This window comes from Balaenoptera borealis (genome assembly GCF_965194805.1).
Source record: "Balaenoptera borealis genome assembly, chromosome: 15".
Lineage (NCBI taxonomy): Eukaryota > Metazoa > Chordata > Mammalia > Artiodactyla > Balaenopteridae > Balaenoptera > Balaenoptera borealis.
Genome location: NC_138871.1, coordinates 32,481,617 through 32,495,586, shown reverse-complemented (window position 1 = coordinate 32,495,586; position 13,970 = coordinate 32,481,617). Strand labels below are relative to the sequence as shown.

Here is a 13,970-nt window from a genome sequence, read left to right as displayed (position 1 = left end):
CTTTCGGGACATTTTGAGCTTAAAAAGAGGAGCAGCACTGAACTGAGGGAAAGAATTTTTAGGATGGGAGAGGATTGAGCACTGGAGAGTGAAAGGAGCCAGGACAAAAAGGTGCTTTAAGATACAGGAGAGGATGAGGATAACCGAGCAAACAAAGTCCTGCAGGTAGAAAAGGGAAGGGATTAGGAGCACTGTTAAAGGAACTGATCTTTCAGAGACATTTCTTTCCTGGCAAGCAGGAAGGAAATAAGGATGGGCATGCATATTGGTTTAAGGCTGGGGAAAAAAAAAGGGAATTTGAGGAAGTTCAGATCTACTGTTCTGTTTTTGGTAGAGTACAAGATCATCTTCAAACTGTTAGGGAATGAGAAAGAAGCTTGATGAGAGAAATAAAAGGCTTAGAGCAACTGTTTTGGATAATAGACAAGGGAGATGATGAGGCAGAAAAGCAGCCTCTAGAATTCAAGTTTCTCTAAACAGAAAGTGATTTCAGGGCTCATGTTTTAGAGGACTATCCTTCTGCTTTTCAGTCTTATCAGCTCTTCTAGAATTTGTTTCCATTTACACAGTCCTAGAAGTAGGAAGAAGTGGAGAGAATTTCTTTGAAACAAAATGCAGCAGCAGATCATGTCCTCCAAATGTCCACAAGAAGGAATGAAAGACTAATGTTTCTACATTTAGCTGTTTGAAAAAGAAATCAGCAATGTTGCCTCTGAGTTTGTCTCATCCCAAGAGGAATAATAAGAATCTGGAAGGAAAATAAGAAGCAACTGATAGAGCCAAGAGGAGGTCAAGAGCTATTAGAGGACCCAAACTGGATAATTAACATCTGCAGATGGCATCCTAGAACACTCTGCCAAGATGCTGGCTGATCAGTCCACGCCCAAATTCCTGTTCATTGTGTCTTCTGCAGAGATCCTGAGATATGTCCAAGCAGAAAAGACCGCCTCTTTGGAGGGAGATGATGGCATTTTACTTTTAACAACTTGATGACACAGCGACGTCTCTGATTTTAGGATGTCACTGGTTTAGAACTGATAGAGAAGATCTGTTTGAATGGCTGTGAAATGTAGAAAAGGTCAAGAGAAAATCTTACTACAAGCTGAGATAGACTCACATTCATGGGCAGTGTGACAGCACTTCTCAGCAGCAACATGCCAAAGGATGTCCAAGCTTTCCCTGGCTTTAGTTAAAAGACCAGCCCCAGGCTTACAGAACAGAATGAATGGACGTAGAGGTCTGGGATGGAACCTGCATGGAGGCACCTCAGTTACTACCGGTTTACTCAGGAAAAGGCAGGATACAAGGAAGATGCTCTGATGCCCTCGGCTACAAGTATTATTTGGAGAATTGAGATAAAAGTCTACATGATGAGTATAAGTCAAACTCTGATTTTCAGGGGAGTGGGGAATGTTCAGTTAAACTATGGATTAGATCAGTTTATATTACATTAAATCATGGAAGCAGTGATAAGTCTAAAGACTTGTATTGTCATTTTAAACTTTATTTTAAAATTAACATTAAACCACATGGATAAACATGTTATTAGAAGACCTGCTTTACTGAAGAGATATTTAAAGTGTTTGTAGTTAGCTTATTAACTTTCAGAGCTAAATGCTTGAAGTGATGAAAAACTTTTTTCACAAACACATACAAATAGTACCATTTGAAAATGAGGCCTTCTACCCAGATCCTATAGATGACCACACATTTCAAGTTTATCTGTGGTCCTAATTAATGGTGCTTGTAGCACAGAACAGTATTCTATCCCGAGCTTCAAAATTCCTGCAGCAGGAAATTCCTACCTAAGAATCTTAAAGCCTTTTAAGAAAGCAGAGGACTCAATTCCTAAGTACATCTATAAAAGCCTTTATATTTATGTTCAAGAAAAAAAAGAAGATAGCGTTCTAAGTAGCACATCAGTAATGTCACTCACCTTAAAATAGTAAAATGAGTATAGTATGTAACTGATTTCCTTATGTATCTTTTGCTCAGGTCACCCTTCCTTGGAACGTCCGCATGACAAATCCCTGCAAATTCCTGATGCTGACAGTGCCTGCATTTGCATACAGTAAGCTTCCAAAGAGGTCTATTTACCTGTTTTGACCCTCCGAATAGTCGATGGTTTCTGAGTTTATGACTCGGCACTATTGCTGCCAACTTCTAGAATCACACTATGGTTCCACAGACACTTTTAACCCAAGTTCAGCTTCTTATTAACTTAAGGATGAAGGAAAGCAGTTCTAAGGCCTGGAATTAGTTTCTCTCTCCCAAAGTTGCTTTGTAAAAGTCTTCGGCCTTACTATGCCCCACCCGCCTTCTCTAAAATTTCCTAAATTTTAGGAAAATTTCCTTTGTAACTCTAAATTTCCTTTGTAACTCTCCTTTATAAGTCTACATTTCCTTTGTAACTCTTTATAATTCACAAGCAAACAAAAACGATATCAAGTCCAGTGCAGTAGTGAAGAGAAACGCTTTGAGATCTGGACTGGCCCTGGATTTCTACCGAAGGCAACGTATCTGGGGCCCTTATGGGTTTCTGTTACATAAGTCCCAGATATAATCCTGCCTACAATCACATTTATTCTCCCTTTTCCAAGTCTTACTCATTAATTAATCCTCTACTTACTGAATAGATCTTTAAAGTCATTTAGAGTCTGATTCTAGAGGCATGTTGCTCAAACTTTAATAAGCATTGAATCACCTGGGGATTCTGTTTAAAAACAGATCTAATCTAGTAGCTCTGGGATAGAGCCTGGGGTGCTCCTGGGCAGTGGCACTTAAAGTACCAAAGATCTAGAGGAGTGCTACTCAAAATGTGTTCCACAAACATTTTCTAGGTAGAAGCCAGTCCACAAGGAGATAAGGAGCTTACTCCAGGATATAAATCAATCAGTTCACTAAGATGACTTTCTCCTTTTCCTAGTGAGACTTTACCTATGAGGGAAGTAGTTCATTGACTTACGTTCTGGCACAAGACCTTTAGTGTAGCACCTATACATTTATAGCCAATTGATTTTTGACAAGGGTGCCAAGACAATTCAATGAGGAAGAGAAGAGTCTTTTCAAAAAATGGTGCTGGGACAACTGGATATCTATATGCAAAAGAATGAAGTTGGATTCCTACCTCACAACACATACCAAAATTAACTCAAAATGGAACCGAGCAGAACCCTGTAGGGCCCACCAAGTACAAAACTGAGCAGTTAATGATTAGGACAACAGAGTCACGGAGTCAGTGTCTGATGCACATTCCTGAGTTGTTTACAGATACTACAACTGCCACCAGAGGAACAAAGCTAACTGCATGATAACCAGACTGTAGCCATGACATAAGCTGTGCCATCTTGAGCAGTACTGAATCTGTGGCTAGCACACCTCCGAGAACTGGGCTCAAAGAGAATGGGATTAACATTACTGCTCATAATAATCTATATCTCTGTGGGCATCAAAATAACTGTAGCTTGTTCTGCCTGTAATATGTAAGCGGCCAACTAAAATTGTCAGCAAAGAGATGCTACAGACCCATGTTGACATCTTCCACTCTGAGAATACGGCACCCTATGTCAGCATGAAGAAGTTACAGAAGATAGACCTTCACCCCCAATCCCATAGAAATGGAATGATGTTAGACAGTGGGGATTTGAAAGCAGCTCTTTTGCCCCTTTCCTGTTTGCCCATTTCTGTTCCCCTCCAACCTTGAAAGAACCTAATTAACCTGTTGATTCTTTTCCTAGATAAAAAGAAGTAAGAATGAAGAATTAAGTAAAGAATGACCAGCTCTTTACCCCCAACAGTCCCCTTAGCAATCCTGCAGGCAGATCATACAGGCAAGATAACATCTGAAGAGAGAGTCAGCCAGCCTGCATGCAATGGAGAATGATGCAGAACCCAACCTCCTGCCTTGATGATTCACTGAGATTCTTCCCCTCACCATTTTCTCTTTAAAAACCCTCATGGGGACTTCCCTGGTGGTGCAGTGGTTAAGAATCCGCCTGCCAATGCAGGGGACACGGGTTCGAGCCCTGGTCCGGGAAGATCCCACATGCTGCGGAGCAACTAAGCCCACGTGCCACAACTTCTGAGCCTGTGCTCTAGAGCCCGCGAGCCACAACTACTGAGCCTGCGTGCTGCAACTACTGAAGCCCACGTGCCTAGAGCCCATGATCCGCAACAAGAGAAGCCACTGCAATGAGAAGCCCACGCACCGCAATGAAGAGTAGCCTCTGCTCACTGCAACAAGAGAAAGTCCGTGCTTAGCAACGAAGACCCAACGCAGCCAAAAAAAAAAAAAAACTGTCATGGCTGAGCAGAATCTTCGGAGTTGGTCTCGGGACATGAGTCCACGTTCTCCCCAGATTGCTGGCTTTTTCTGATTAAAGCACCTTCCCTTTCTATTGACACTTGCCTCTTGATTATTGGCTTTTGAGCAGTGAGCAGCTGAACTTGAGTTCAGTAACAAAAATGGACCACAAATCTAAAAACTCAAAGAAAATACATATGCAAATCTTCATGATGTTGGATTAGGCAATGGTTCTTAGATTTGACGCCTAAAGCACAAGCAGTCAAAGAAAAAATAGATAAACTTCGCTTCATCAAAATTAAAAACTTTTGTGCTTCAAAGGACACTATCAAGAAAGTGAAAAGAAAATGCAAAGAATGATCTGCAAATCATACATCTGATAAGAATCCAGTATCCATGGGAATTCCCTGGAGGTCCAGTGGTTAGGATTCTGTGCTTCCACTGCAGGGGGCACAGGTTCGATCCCTGGTCGGGGAACCAAAATCCCATAAGCCACGTGGCATGGCCAAAAAAACAGAATCCAGTGTCCAGTCTATATAAAGAACTCTTAAAACTCAACAATAAAAAGACAACCCAATATAAAAATTGGCAAAGGATCAGAATAGACATTTTTCCAAAGAGCATATGATAAGCACATGGAAAGATGCTCAACAGCATTAATCACCAGGAAAATGCAAATCAAAATCATAATGAGATTATCACTTCATAACCACTGGAATGGCTATAATCAAAAAAAGAAACAATAAAAAACATCAGCAAGTATACAGAGATTGGAACCTTCATACACTGCTGGTAGGAATGTAAATAGTGCAGCTTCTACAGAAAATACTTTGGCATTTTCTCAAAAAGTAGAGTTACCATCTTACCTTGCAATTTCACCCCTAAGTATATACCCAAGAGAAATGAAACATTATGTTCACAAAAGCTTGTACACAGACGTCCATAACAGCATTATTCATAATAGCCAAAGAGTGAAAAAAAAAAAAACCCCAAATGTCCATCAGGATAAACAAAATGCGGTATATCCAGACAATGGAACATTATGCAGCCATGAAAAGGAATAAGTACTCATACATGCTACAACATGGATAAACCTTGAAAATATTATGCTAAGTGAAAGATGTCAGACACAAGAGCTTACTGTATGAGCCCATTTATAAGAAATGTCCAGAATAGGCAACAGAAAGCAGATTAATGGTTGCCAGGGACTGGGGCAAGGGAGAAGGGGGAGTGACTGCTAATGGGTGTGAGGTTTCATTTTGGGGTGATGAAAGAAATATTCTGGAATTTGATAAACGATGATGGGTGAATGACCTTGTGAATAAAAAAATCACTGAATTATGTTTAAATTATATTTATATTTAAAAGGATGAATCATCTCAATTTATGAAGAAAAGTAGTATGACAAGCTGGGGGGAAAAATAACATAAACAAACACACAAGGGGGAAAAAGGAAAAGAAAACAAGATCCTTTGAGTAGCACTGATCTAGAGCAGCCAGGCAGCCCATGCATGAGTCCCTGCTATGGCCTTTTGACAAGAAGTTTGCTTAGATTAATGTCGTTTCCTTGGGCCCTCAGCCCATCTGCAGCCAGCCCTTCCTGTTGATCTCCTTTACATCCAGCTAAAAACTTCCACCTCCTGATTCTAGACTGCCCTCTTCAGAAAAAAATAAGCCTAGTCTATTTTTTCACTTTCCAAACAATTGAAATATTATTATTTAGACTCTACGTTTTTTCTTCTCTGGGTTAAACAGACCCACTTTCTTTGACATGGTTTTTAGTCACACCACCATTTTGGCTGCTCCCACGTTTAAACGCTTTCCTCTGTCGATGTCCTTTTTGTAAGAATGGCCCCAGGAAATGAATGAAATACTCCAGGCCTGGTCTGACTCCTGCAGAGTAGACCAGCAATATCACCTTCTATTAATTCAGGTAAAAATTACATTCTTTTTTCTTTTGGCAGCCACATCATACTACACACTCATATCAAGTTAACTGACCACTAAAATGCTTAAGTCTTTTTCTACTTGTGCTGCTTTTAATCTCTACCTTCCCAGAACTGTGCTTGTAAAGTTGATTAGAAGAAAATAAAAATCCAAGCATATGACCTTACCTTGCTATTTCATCTCATTAGAATCAGTCCATTGCTCTAATTTTAAGGATCATTTTGGATCCTGATTCTATCATCCAATGCAGTTGTTATATCTTCCAACTTTATATTAGGCACATAAGAGGTAAATGTGTCTTCTATTTCTTTAACCAAGTTGTTTATTAAATGTAAAATAACATAAAGTTAACAGTAAGCTGCAGTGCTTTTTTCTTAGAAAGTTCCCTTCAAATTAATAGCAAATCATTGACCAGAAGCCATTATAAACAGTAGCAATTACACCTAGCATCCAGCCTAGACTCTCCATCTTGCTCACAGATCTCTGGTGAGTGACCTTACCCAAATGATACAGTCCACAGTCACTGGATCTACAGTCCACAGTCACTGGATCTACAGTCCACAGTCACTGGATCTATGGCACTCCCCTGAGCTCCCTATCCAAAAACCTGCCCAAGAGAGGACATGATGTTGATAGGACATGGCTTGTTCTTACTCAACCAGAAGTCTCTTTGGATCCCTGCTCACTCATCTAAGTGACTATAAAACAGCTTAAAATTTAATTAAAAAAATAAGTAACATATTAACATTCAAAAAGCAAAACATAGTAGACAAGTATTTTCAACTCCAGTCCTCATCCCCTATAGGGAACCCTCCCTCTTTCTTCCCCTTCTTCCCTTCTGCCTTTCCTCTTTCTCTCTCTCATCCTGCCAATGTTTTGTCAAGCAAATTCAAATAATATGTATTATACACACATAACTCCTACAAACTCTGAGAGGTAGAGCTGGGGTTATGGCCTCTATTTGACAGAAGTCTGAGCCTAGCACGGTTTAAAAACATTGCACAGGGACTTTTGATTAAAAATAGTAGCAAATTGTTTTTAAAAAGTAAGTTGAATACATGCATCTATCTCTGCTTCCTTCAAAAGCCTTACTAAATGATGTAAAGTGTTTATTTTTTAAAAGGCATAAACAGAAAGCTTCTGCTTCTGGGAAGATGAAGTAGATGTACTTTTCCCTATTCCTCCTGCTAAGTACACCTGAATACCTTGTACGTTATATATAAAACAGACATAATAATGAGTATCTGAAAGGTGAGGAGAAGACGGCAGACTGGCTAGGAACTTTGGGACCAAAGGAACAACATGGTGGTGGGCTGTCTGGGTTTTCTTTTTGCCTCATGTTTCCCAGACCGAAAACTGAAGAAGCCAGCAAACTGAAAACACCAATGGGTGCAGACAAAAACACAAAAAAGCCCAATGAAAGCCTGCTCTCTCCAGTCAGACCCAGAAAAGGGGCAAGCCAGTAAGACAGAACCCACAGAAACTAACTGCTCTATTCCAGCCAAAAAACCACAGAAAAAACCTGCAGCTCCGCCCCAGTCATGGCAGCAAAGGCCAAGTGGAGAGCCTAGACTTCCATTCTCATGAGTCTGCAACAAATCACTCCAACCTACCCTTCAGGGTGGGGAATGTCAGAGAGGGCTGAGTAGGGAGTCAAGACCTTCATCTCTGAGGTGCCGTGAGAGGAGGTCAAGTGGAGAGTCAAGACTTCCACAACCACCAAGTGGTAACAAGGCCAACTCCCACCACCATGGTGTCAACTGAAGCCACGTGGGGAGCAGTAGCAAGGCACTCCTACTTCCCAGCCAGGGAAGGATCAGTGGAAGCCTAACGGGAAACTGGAATTTTCACCCCAATCCAGTAATAATGAGAAGGTGAACTTTCACCTTCTGGGGTAAAAACAGAGGCCCCATGGAAACCTGAACTTCTATCCCCACCTAGTAGTAACAAGAGGGCACTCCCCAAACCCGTCAATCCCCTGCCAGAGCAGAAACCAGTTAAAACAGAAGGTTTACATAAGATCCAGAATCTATAACACAATATGAAAGTGTTTATATAGTTCGTCAGACCAAGAACTAGGAAGAACTCAAACTACGTGGAAAAAAAACCCAGCAATCAAAAAAAAAAAAAAAAAAAAAAAACCAGCAATCGATAGATGCCAAAATGAAGATGATCGAAAAGACAGAATCATCCAGCTATGATTTTAAAGCAGTTGTGACAAAAAATGCTTAAACCAGCAATTATGGCAATGCTTGAAATAAATTAACAAATAGAAAGCCTCAGCAAAGAAACAGGAAGTGTCATCAAAAACCCAGAAAACCTAAAGAAGAACCAAATGGAAATTTTTGAACTGAAAATACAATAACGGAAGTAAAAAGTACAATGGATGGGCTCATCAGCAGAATAGAAGGGACAAAGGAAAGAACCAGTGAACTGAAAGATAAAACAATAGGAATTACCCAGTATGAACCAAAGATAGCAAATAGGTTAAAGGGAAAAAAAAAAAGGACAAAATTAATATGCATAAGTCCATATTGATATAAATAAATGACTGAATAAATAAATAAGTGAGAGAGAAGTGCAATCACGTTAGAGAAGGAAGTTAAAGGGAAACAGATCAGAAAGGAAAAAATAAAACTGCTTCTATTTGCAGATGACATGGTGGTCTATATAGAACATCCTAAAGAATCGAGAAAAAAATTCCCAGAACTAGTAAACAAGGTCAGCAAGGTTATAAGATACAAAATAAACACAGAAAAATCAATTGATTTTCTACATCCCAGCAATAAAAATATGGGCACCAAAATTAATTACCCAATACCATTTATAGTCACTCAAAACAAAAACAAAAACTTAGGTATAAATCTAAGAACATGTACAAGGCCCATATGCTGAAAACTACACAGTGCTGACGAAAGAAATCAAAGATGTAAATAAATGGAGAGAGGTGCCATGTTCATTTACTGGAAGACTAAACAGAGAAAAGAGGCCATTTCTCCCCAAACTGATATAACAGTTTAATGAAATTCCTACCAAAATTATAGCAAGACATTCTGTAGATATAGATAAGATTATTCTAAAATTTATATGAAAAGACAAAAGAACTAGAATAGTTAAAAAAATAATTTTGGGAAAAAAAGAAGTAGGAGGAATCAGTCTGATTTCAAGACATTATAAAGCTACAGTAATCAAGGCTGTGTGGTGTTGGTAGAGGGACAGACACATAGATTGATGGGACAGAACAGAGAATAGAGAAAGGTCTGGAGATCAACCGTCACAAATAGGCCCAACTGATTTTTGACAAAAATATTCAATGGAGGAAAGATAGCCTTTTCAACAAATGGACACCCACAAGAAACAAAATGTTCTTCAGCCTAAGTCTCATGCCTTATATAAAGTTAACTCAAAATGGGTCACAGACTTAAATGCAAAATGTAAAACTTATAGAAAAAAAAATAAGAGAAAATCTTTGGAATGGAGAGCTAGGCAAAGAGTTCTTAGAAACGACACCAAAAACACAATTCACAAAAGGAAAAACGAATAAACTGGATTTCCTCAAAATCCAAAACAAAACAAAACAAAACAAAACCAACAAGAAGGTCTTAGAAATTAACCTGATATATAAAAATTCAACAGGATGGTTGAATATAAAGCTGAGAAAATCTGCTGGAATGTAGAGGGAAAAGACAAAGACATGAAAAAAAAAAGGAAGAAAACAAAAAATTAGAATATAAGTTCAGGATAACTAACATCCAAATACTGATAGTGAAGGAAGACAGAAAAGGAAATCATCAAATGAGACAAACTAAAATTCCCCCCACATAAGGATATGAGTTTCTAGATTAAATGAGACCACCAAACAACTAAAATAAATAAAAAATGCACACACCAAGGTATATCATCAACAAATTTCATAACACTGTAAACAAAGAAGAATTTATAAATTTCTGGGGAGAAAAAATGGGTTGCAGCCAAAGGACCAGGTATTAGAATGACTTCAGACTTCCCAAAGCTCAGCAATGAAAGCTAAAATACAGTACAGCAATGCTTTCACGTATCTAATGAAATGATTTCCAATCCAGAATTTTATATGCAAACTATCACGTGTGTGAGTGTAAAATGAAGACATTTCCAGACCTGCAAGTTCTCAAAAATTTACCTACCACACATCAGGAAGCTCCTGGAGGATAAGTTCCACAAAAAGGAGAAAGAAGAGCAAAAAGAGGAGTCAACAAATCTAACGAGAAAGAGAAGCAAAGAGAATAGCTAGAAAATCCCACGATAAGACGTAAATGAGCCCTAGAGAGCAACCAACCTATATTCCATCAAGTCTGAAGACCGAGAGAGATTTCTTCAAGAAGATAAAACAGACAGAATACTAACTCTGTTCAAAAGTATTTTTTAAATGATTTAAACAACTTGGGGAGAGTTTGAAATTAAGTTGCACAAAAGTACACAGAAAACTAAGATTTTAAAAACCTAGAAAACAAGACGATTATTAATTCCAGTGAAAAGAGAATTATGTAAGAAAGGACTAGTAATCAGAGTCCACTTAGAAGATTTAGCAAAAATAACGTTTTCTTACATAATAATGTAAAAACTAATACTAATATAACTAACATATTGCCAAACTGACTGCTATTGTGGCAGAATGGGAGATGAGAATAATGCAAGTATTTACAGTGAAGGGCATGCAGGGGATGAAAGAGACTTAACTTTTTACTTTCCATAGTATGTAACGCCTAAAATGGAGGGGGAAAAAAGAATTCGCAATATCAGTCTGCTATTTAGAAATGTATCAAATGAATCCACTAAAAGTGGTGGCCTCTGGGACCTTGCAATGGCATAGGAGGCCCCCTCAGGGAATTGCTTGATGTTTTTTGTAATAAGCTTAGTTCAACTATTTGGGTATTTAAGTTTTGAAAAAACAAACTAAAAAACAAAACTCTCGCAGCTAATACATGGCTGGGCCAGAACTTGAATCATGTAATTTAATTCCTAATCAGGTCCATTAATTTGTGAGCTCCAAAGGGGCCCGCGTCTTCTTAGTTCCTTTACTCCAGCACCTGCCCAGCACAAAGAAAGCCCTTCAAACACGTTTCTGAATGAGTGGGAGAAAGTTAAAGAGTGGGATTACTCTTCTAACACCAGAAAATGAATGAGAAAGGCATTCCAGGCAGAGGAAAGAGCGGAAGCAAAGACAGCAAATGGAGTGTGAGAGCTGAGCAAGGAAGAGGCAAGGTGGGAGGAGGAGGAGGAATAGCATCCGGAAAACACTGGGTGGAGGAAGGGAAATACAGTGAGCACAGCTGTTTGGAGCGGAGCGGCAGGGGAGAGGGAGGACGCTGGTGCCTTGCAGACAGTTCCACGTGGCCCTGACTGTATGCATATAAGCCTTGGGGGTTTTTTGTCTGTTTTGCAATGATGACAGCAACACTTATTTCTACCAACTTATTCCTTCCCAAATAGTTGCAGCCTTCTGGAATCTACATAGTACCAGGCTCTCTAAAATCCTGAGTTGTACAACTTGTTACTCTAAGTAGCCACTGAAAGGGCAACCCCACCAGGGCAAGCAAAGCCTGGTGGAATCCCTACAATGCCACCCTCACCATTTTTTGGGCCTCTCCCTGCTCTTAGCAAGAGCACTGGGAAAGCGGGGGTGGGGAGGGGGATGAATTGGGAGATTGGGATTGACATATATATATGCTAATATGTATAAAACAGATAACTAATAAGAACCTACTGTATAAATAAATAAAATAAAATTTTAAAAAAACAAGAGTATTAAAATGTAGGGCACAAAGGAGTCATCACCTCTAGGTGAACATCTGCATCTGCTATGACCGTTATTCATACATTCATTTCATCCAAAGTTTAAGTATTTACTCTATGTCAGGCAGTGCACTGGAATACAAAGTTTCTGATTTTAAATAACTCACTTTCTAAAGGCAGCATTACTTATAAAATAACAAGGTAAGCAATATAATTGGCATAAATAAAAGTACTGGGGAAACAAAAAGACTATCGAAATTTCTTAAATGTATAATGTCTAACAGAAGTGAAAGAGACAACTCCAACCAACTCCCATATACCCATCACCCTGCTTGTACAGTAATCAACTCATCACCAATCTTGTTTCTCTTCTAAATCCACTCGTTTAATTTCAAGAAATTATATTATTTCATCCACAAATATTTCATCATATATCTAACAGATAGGGTCTCTTTCTTTAAACACAATATGAACCTAGATCTTGAAAACTTATTAAGTTTTTAAGATGTGAGATATAATTAATATATAATAAAATGCACAGATCTTAAGGTGTCCAACTGAGTTCAGACAATGGTGTAGCCATAACCACTACCCAAAACAAGATACAGAACAATTTCCATGGCCTAGGAAGTTCCCACATACCCCTTTCTAGTGAATTTTCCACACCCAGACGCCCACTTTCTGATCTCTATTACCACAGATCACTTTTGCTTGTTCTTAGACTTTTATAAATGGGATCATAGAGTATGTATGAGTAAGCAGTTTCTAGGCAAAAAAAAAAAAAAAAAAAAAGGGAAAAGCATTCCGGGGAAAAGAACTACGTGTATGAAATATAAAGGTGTGGAAGGATATGTTCACGGAATGCTGAAGGGCTTGAGAGGGTTGAAAACTAGGACTGGTAGCTGATAGATGATAAGATGGAAAGAGGAGGTTCGTTGGGAAGCCAGGATCTCCATAGTTAATTCTGGGAACCAAGTTGTTAAGTAAATTTTCCCCAGTGCCTCAAACTATTTCTCTGACCTGAAAATTGGTCGGTTCTCTCACTATGCTCCTTTCTCTTCAACTCTCTAACTAAGAGTGACCAAGGCAGGAGCAGCGCCCTACACCCCATGGCTGTTCCCTCCCATTTTGTGCAAGGCCTCTCTGCCATCTCAGGGAAGGGAAGAAGCCCCCATTGGCTTTCTTATGAGAGGGGACAGTCCCTCTCCCCCTTTTAAACAAGCAGTCCCAAGTCTGAGGGGCAACCTTACCATTATCTGTATTTCTCTCTTGCACACCTGGAGATCATGCTCATTGTTGACAAACATGCGTTTCAAGGCACATTTCATCCCATTGCTTGTCCTCACCAGAAACACGATAGCAAATCCACCTGTGAGAGAAACACACATACAAGCTCTTTTGAGTCATGTTTAAAAAGTCAATCAAATGACCACGGTGGCTATAGTTTGATGTCACTGTTAGTGGTACTGATGTCATCATCAGCTAGGCCTAGGGCTGACCTGGCATAGAAAGCATTCTTAAGATTCTGGGGACTCAAAGGTATCACATGTGGGATTGGGTAGCGAGTCAGAAAAATTGTTCCTCCAGTTTGCAAGGCAGAAATAGAGGCACAGGTAGAGAACAAATGTATGGACACCGGGGGGAAATGGGCGGGGGAGGTGGTGATGGGATGAATTGGGAGATTGGGATTGACATGTATACACTAATACATATAAAACAGATAACTAATAAGAACCTGCTGTATAAAAAATAAATAAATAAAATTCAAAAAAAAGAGGATATGAGGTCATTTAAGTAAAAAGAAAAAAGAAAGAAAAATTGTTCCTAAACATCTATCTAAAAGAAAAAAGAAAAAAAAGGAAGAACAGTAATTATCTTCCAAAGAAACTACAGATAAACAGATGAATGAACGGATGAAAAAAAAGAACCAACTACATTCCAACTGCTA

At 39.1% G+C, this 13,970-nt stretch overlaps 1 protein-coding gene across 19 annotated transcripts in view; it reads right to left on the bottom strand.

Moving 5' to 3' along the window:
* The window catches only part of AAK1 (AP2 associated kinase 1), a 168,563-nt gene that overhangs the window by 85,444 nt on the left and 69,149 nt on the right, over positions 1-13,970 (bottom strand). For all 19 annotated transcript variants that reach the window (XM_082356295.1, XM_082356298.1, XM_082356297.1 and 16 more), the window contains exon 3: positions 13,273-13,391. In XM_082356295.1, the coding sequence (XP_082212421.1) occupies positions 13,273-13,391 (119 nt within the window). The remainder of the gene's footprint in view (positions 1-13,272; positions 13,392-13,970) is intronic.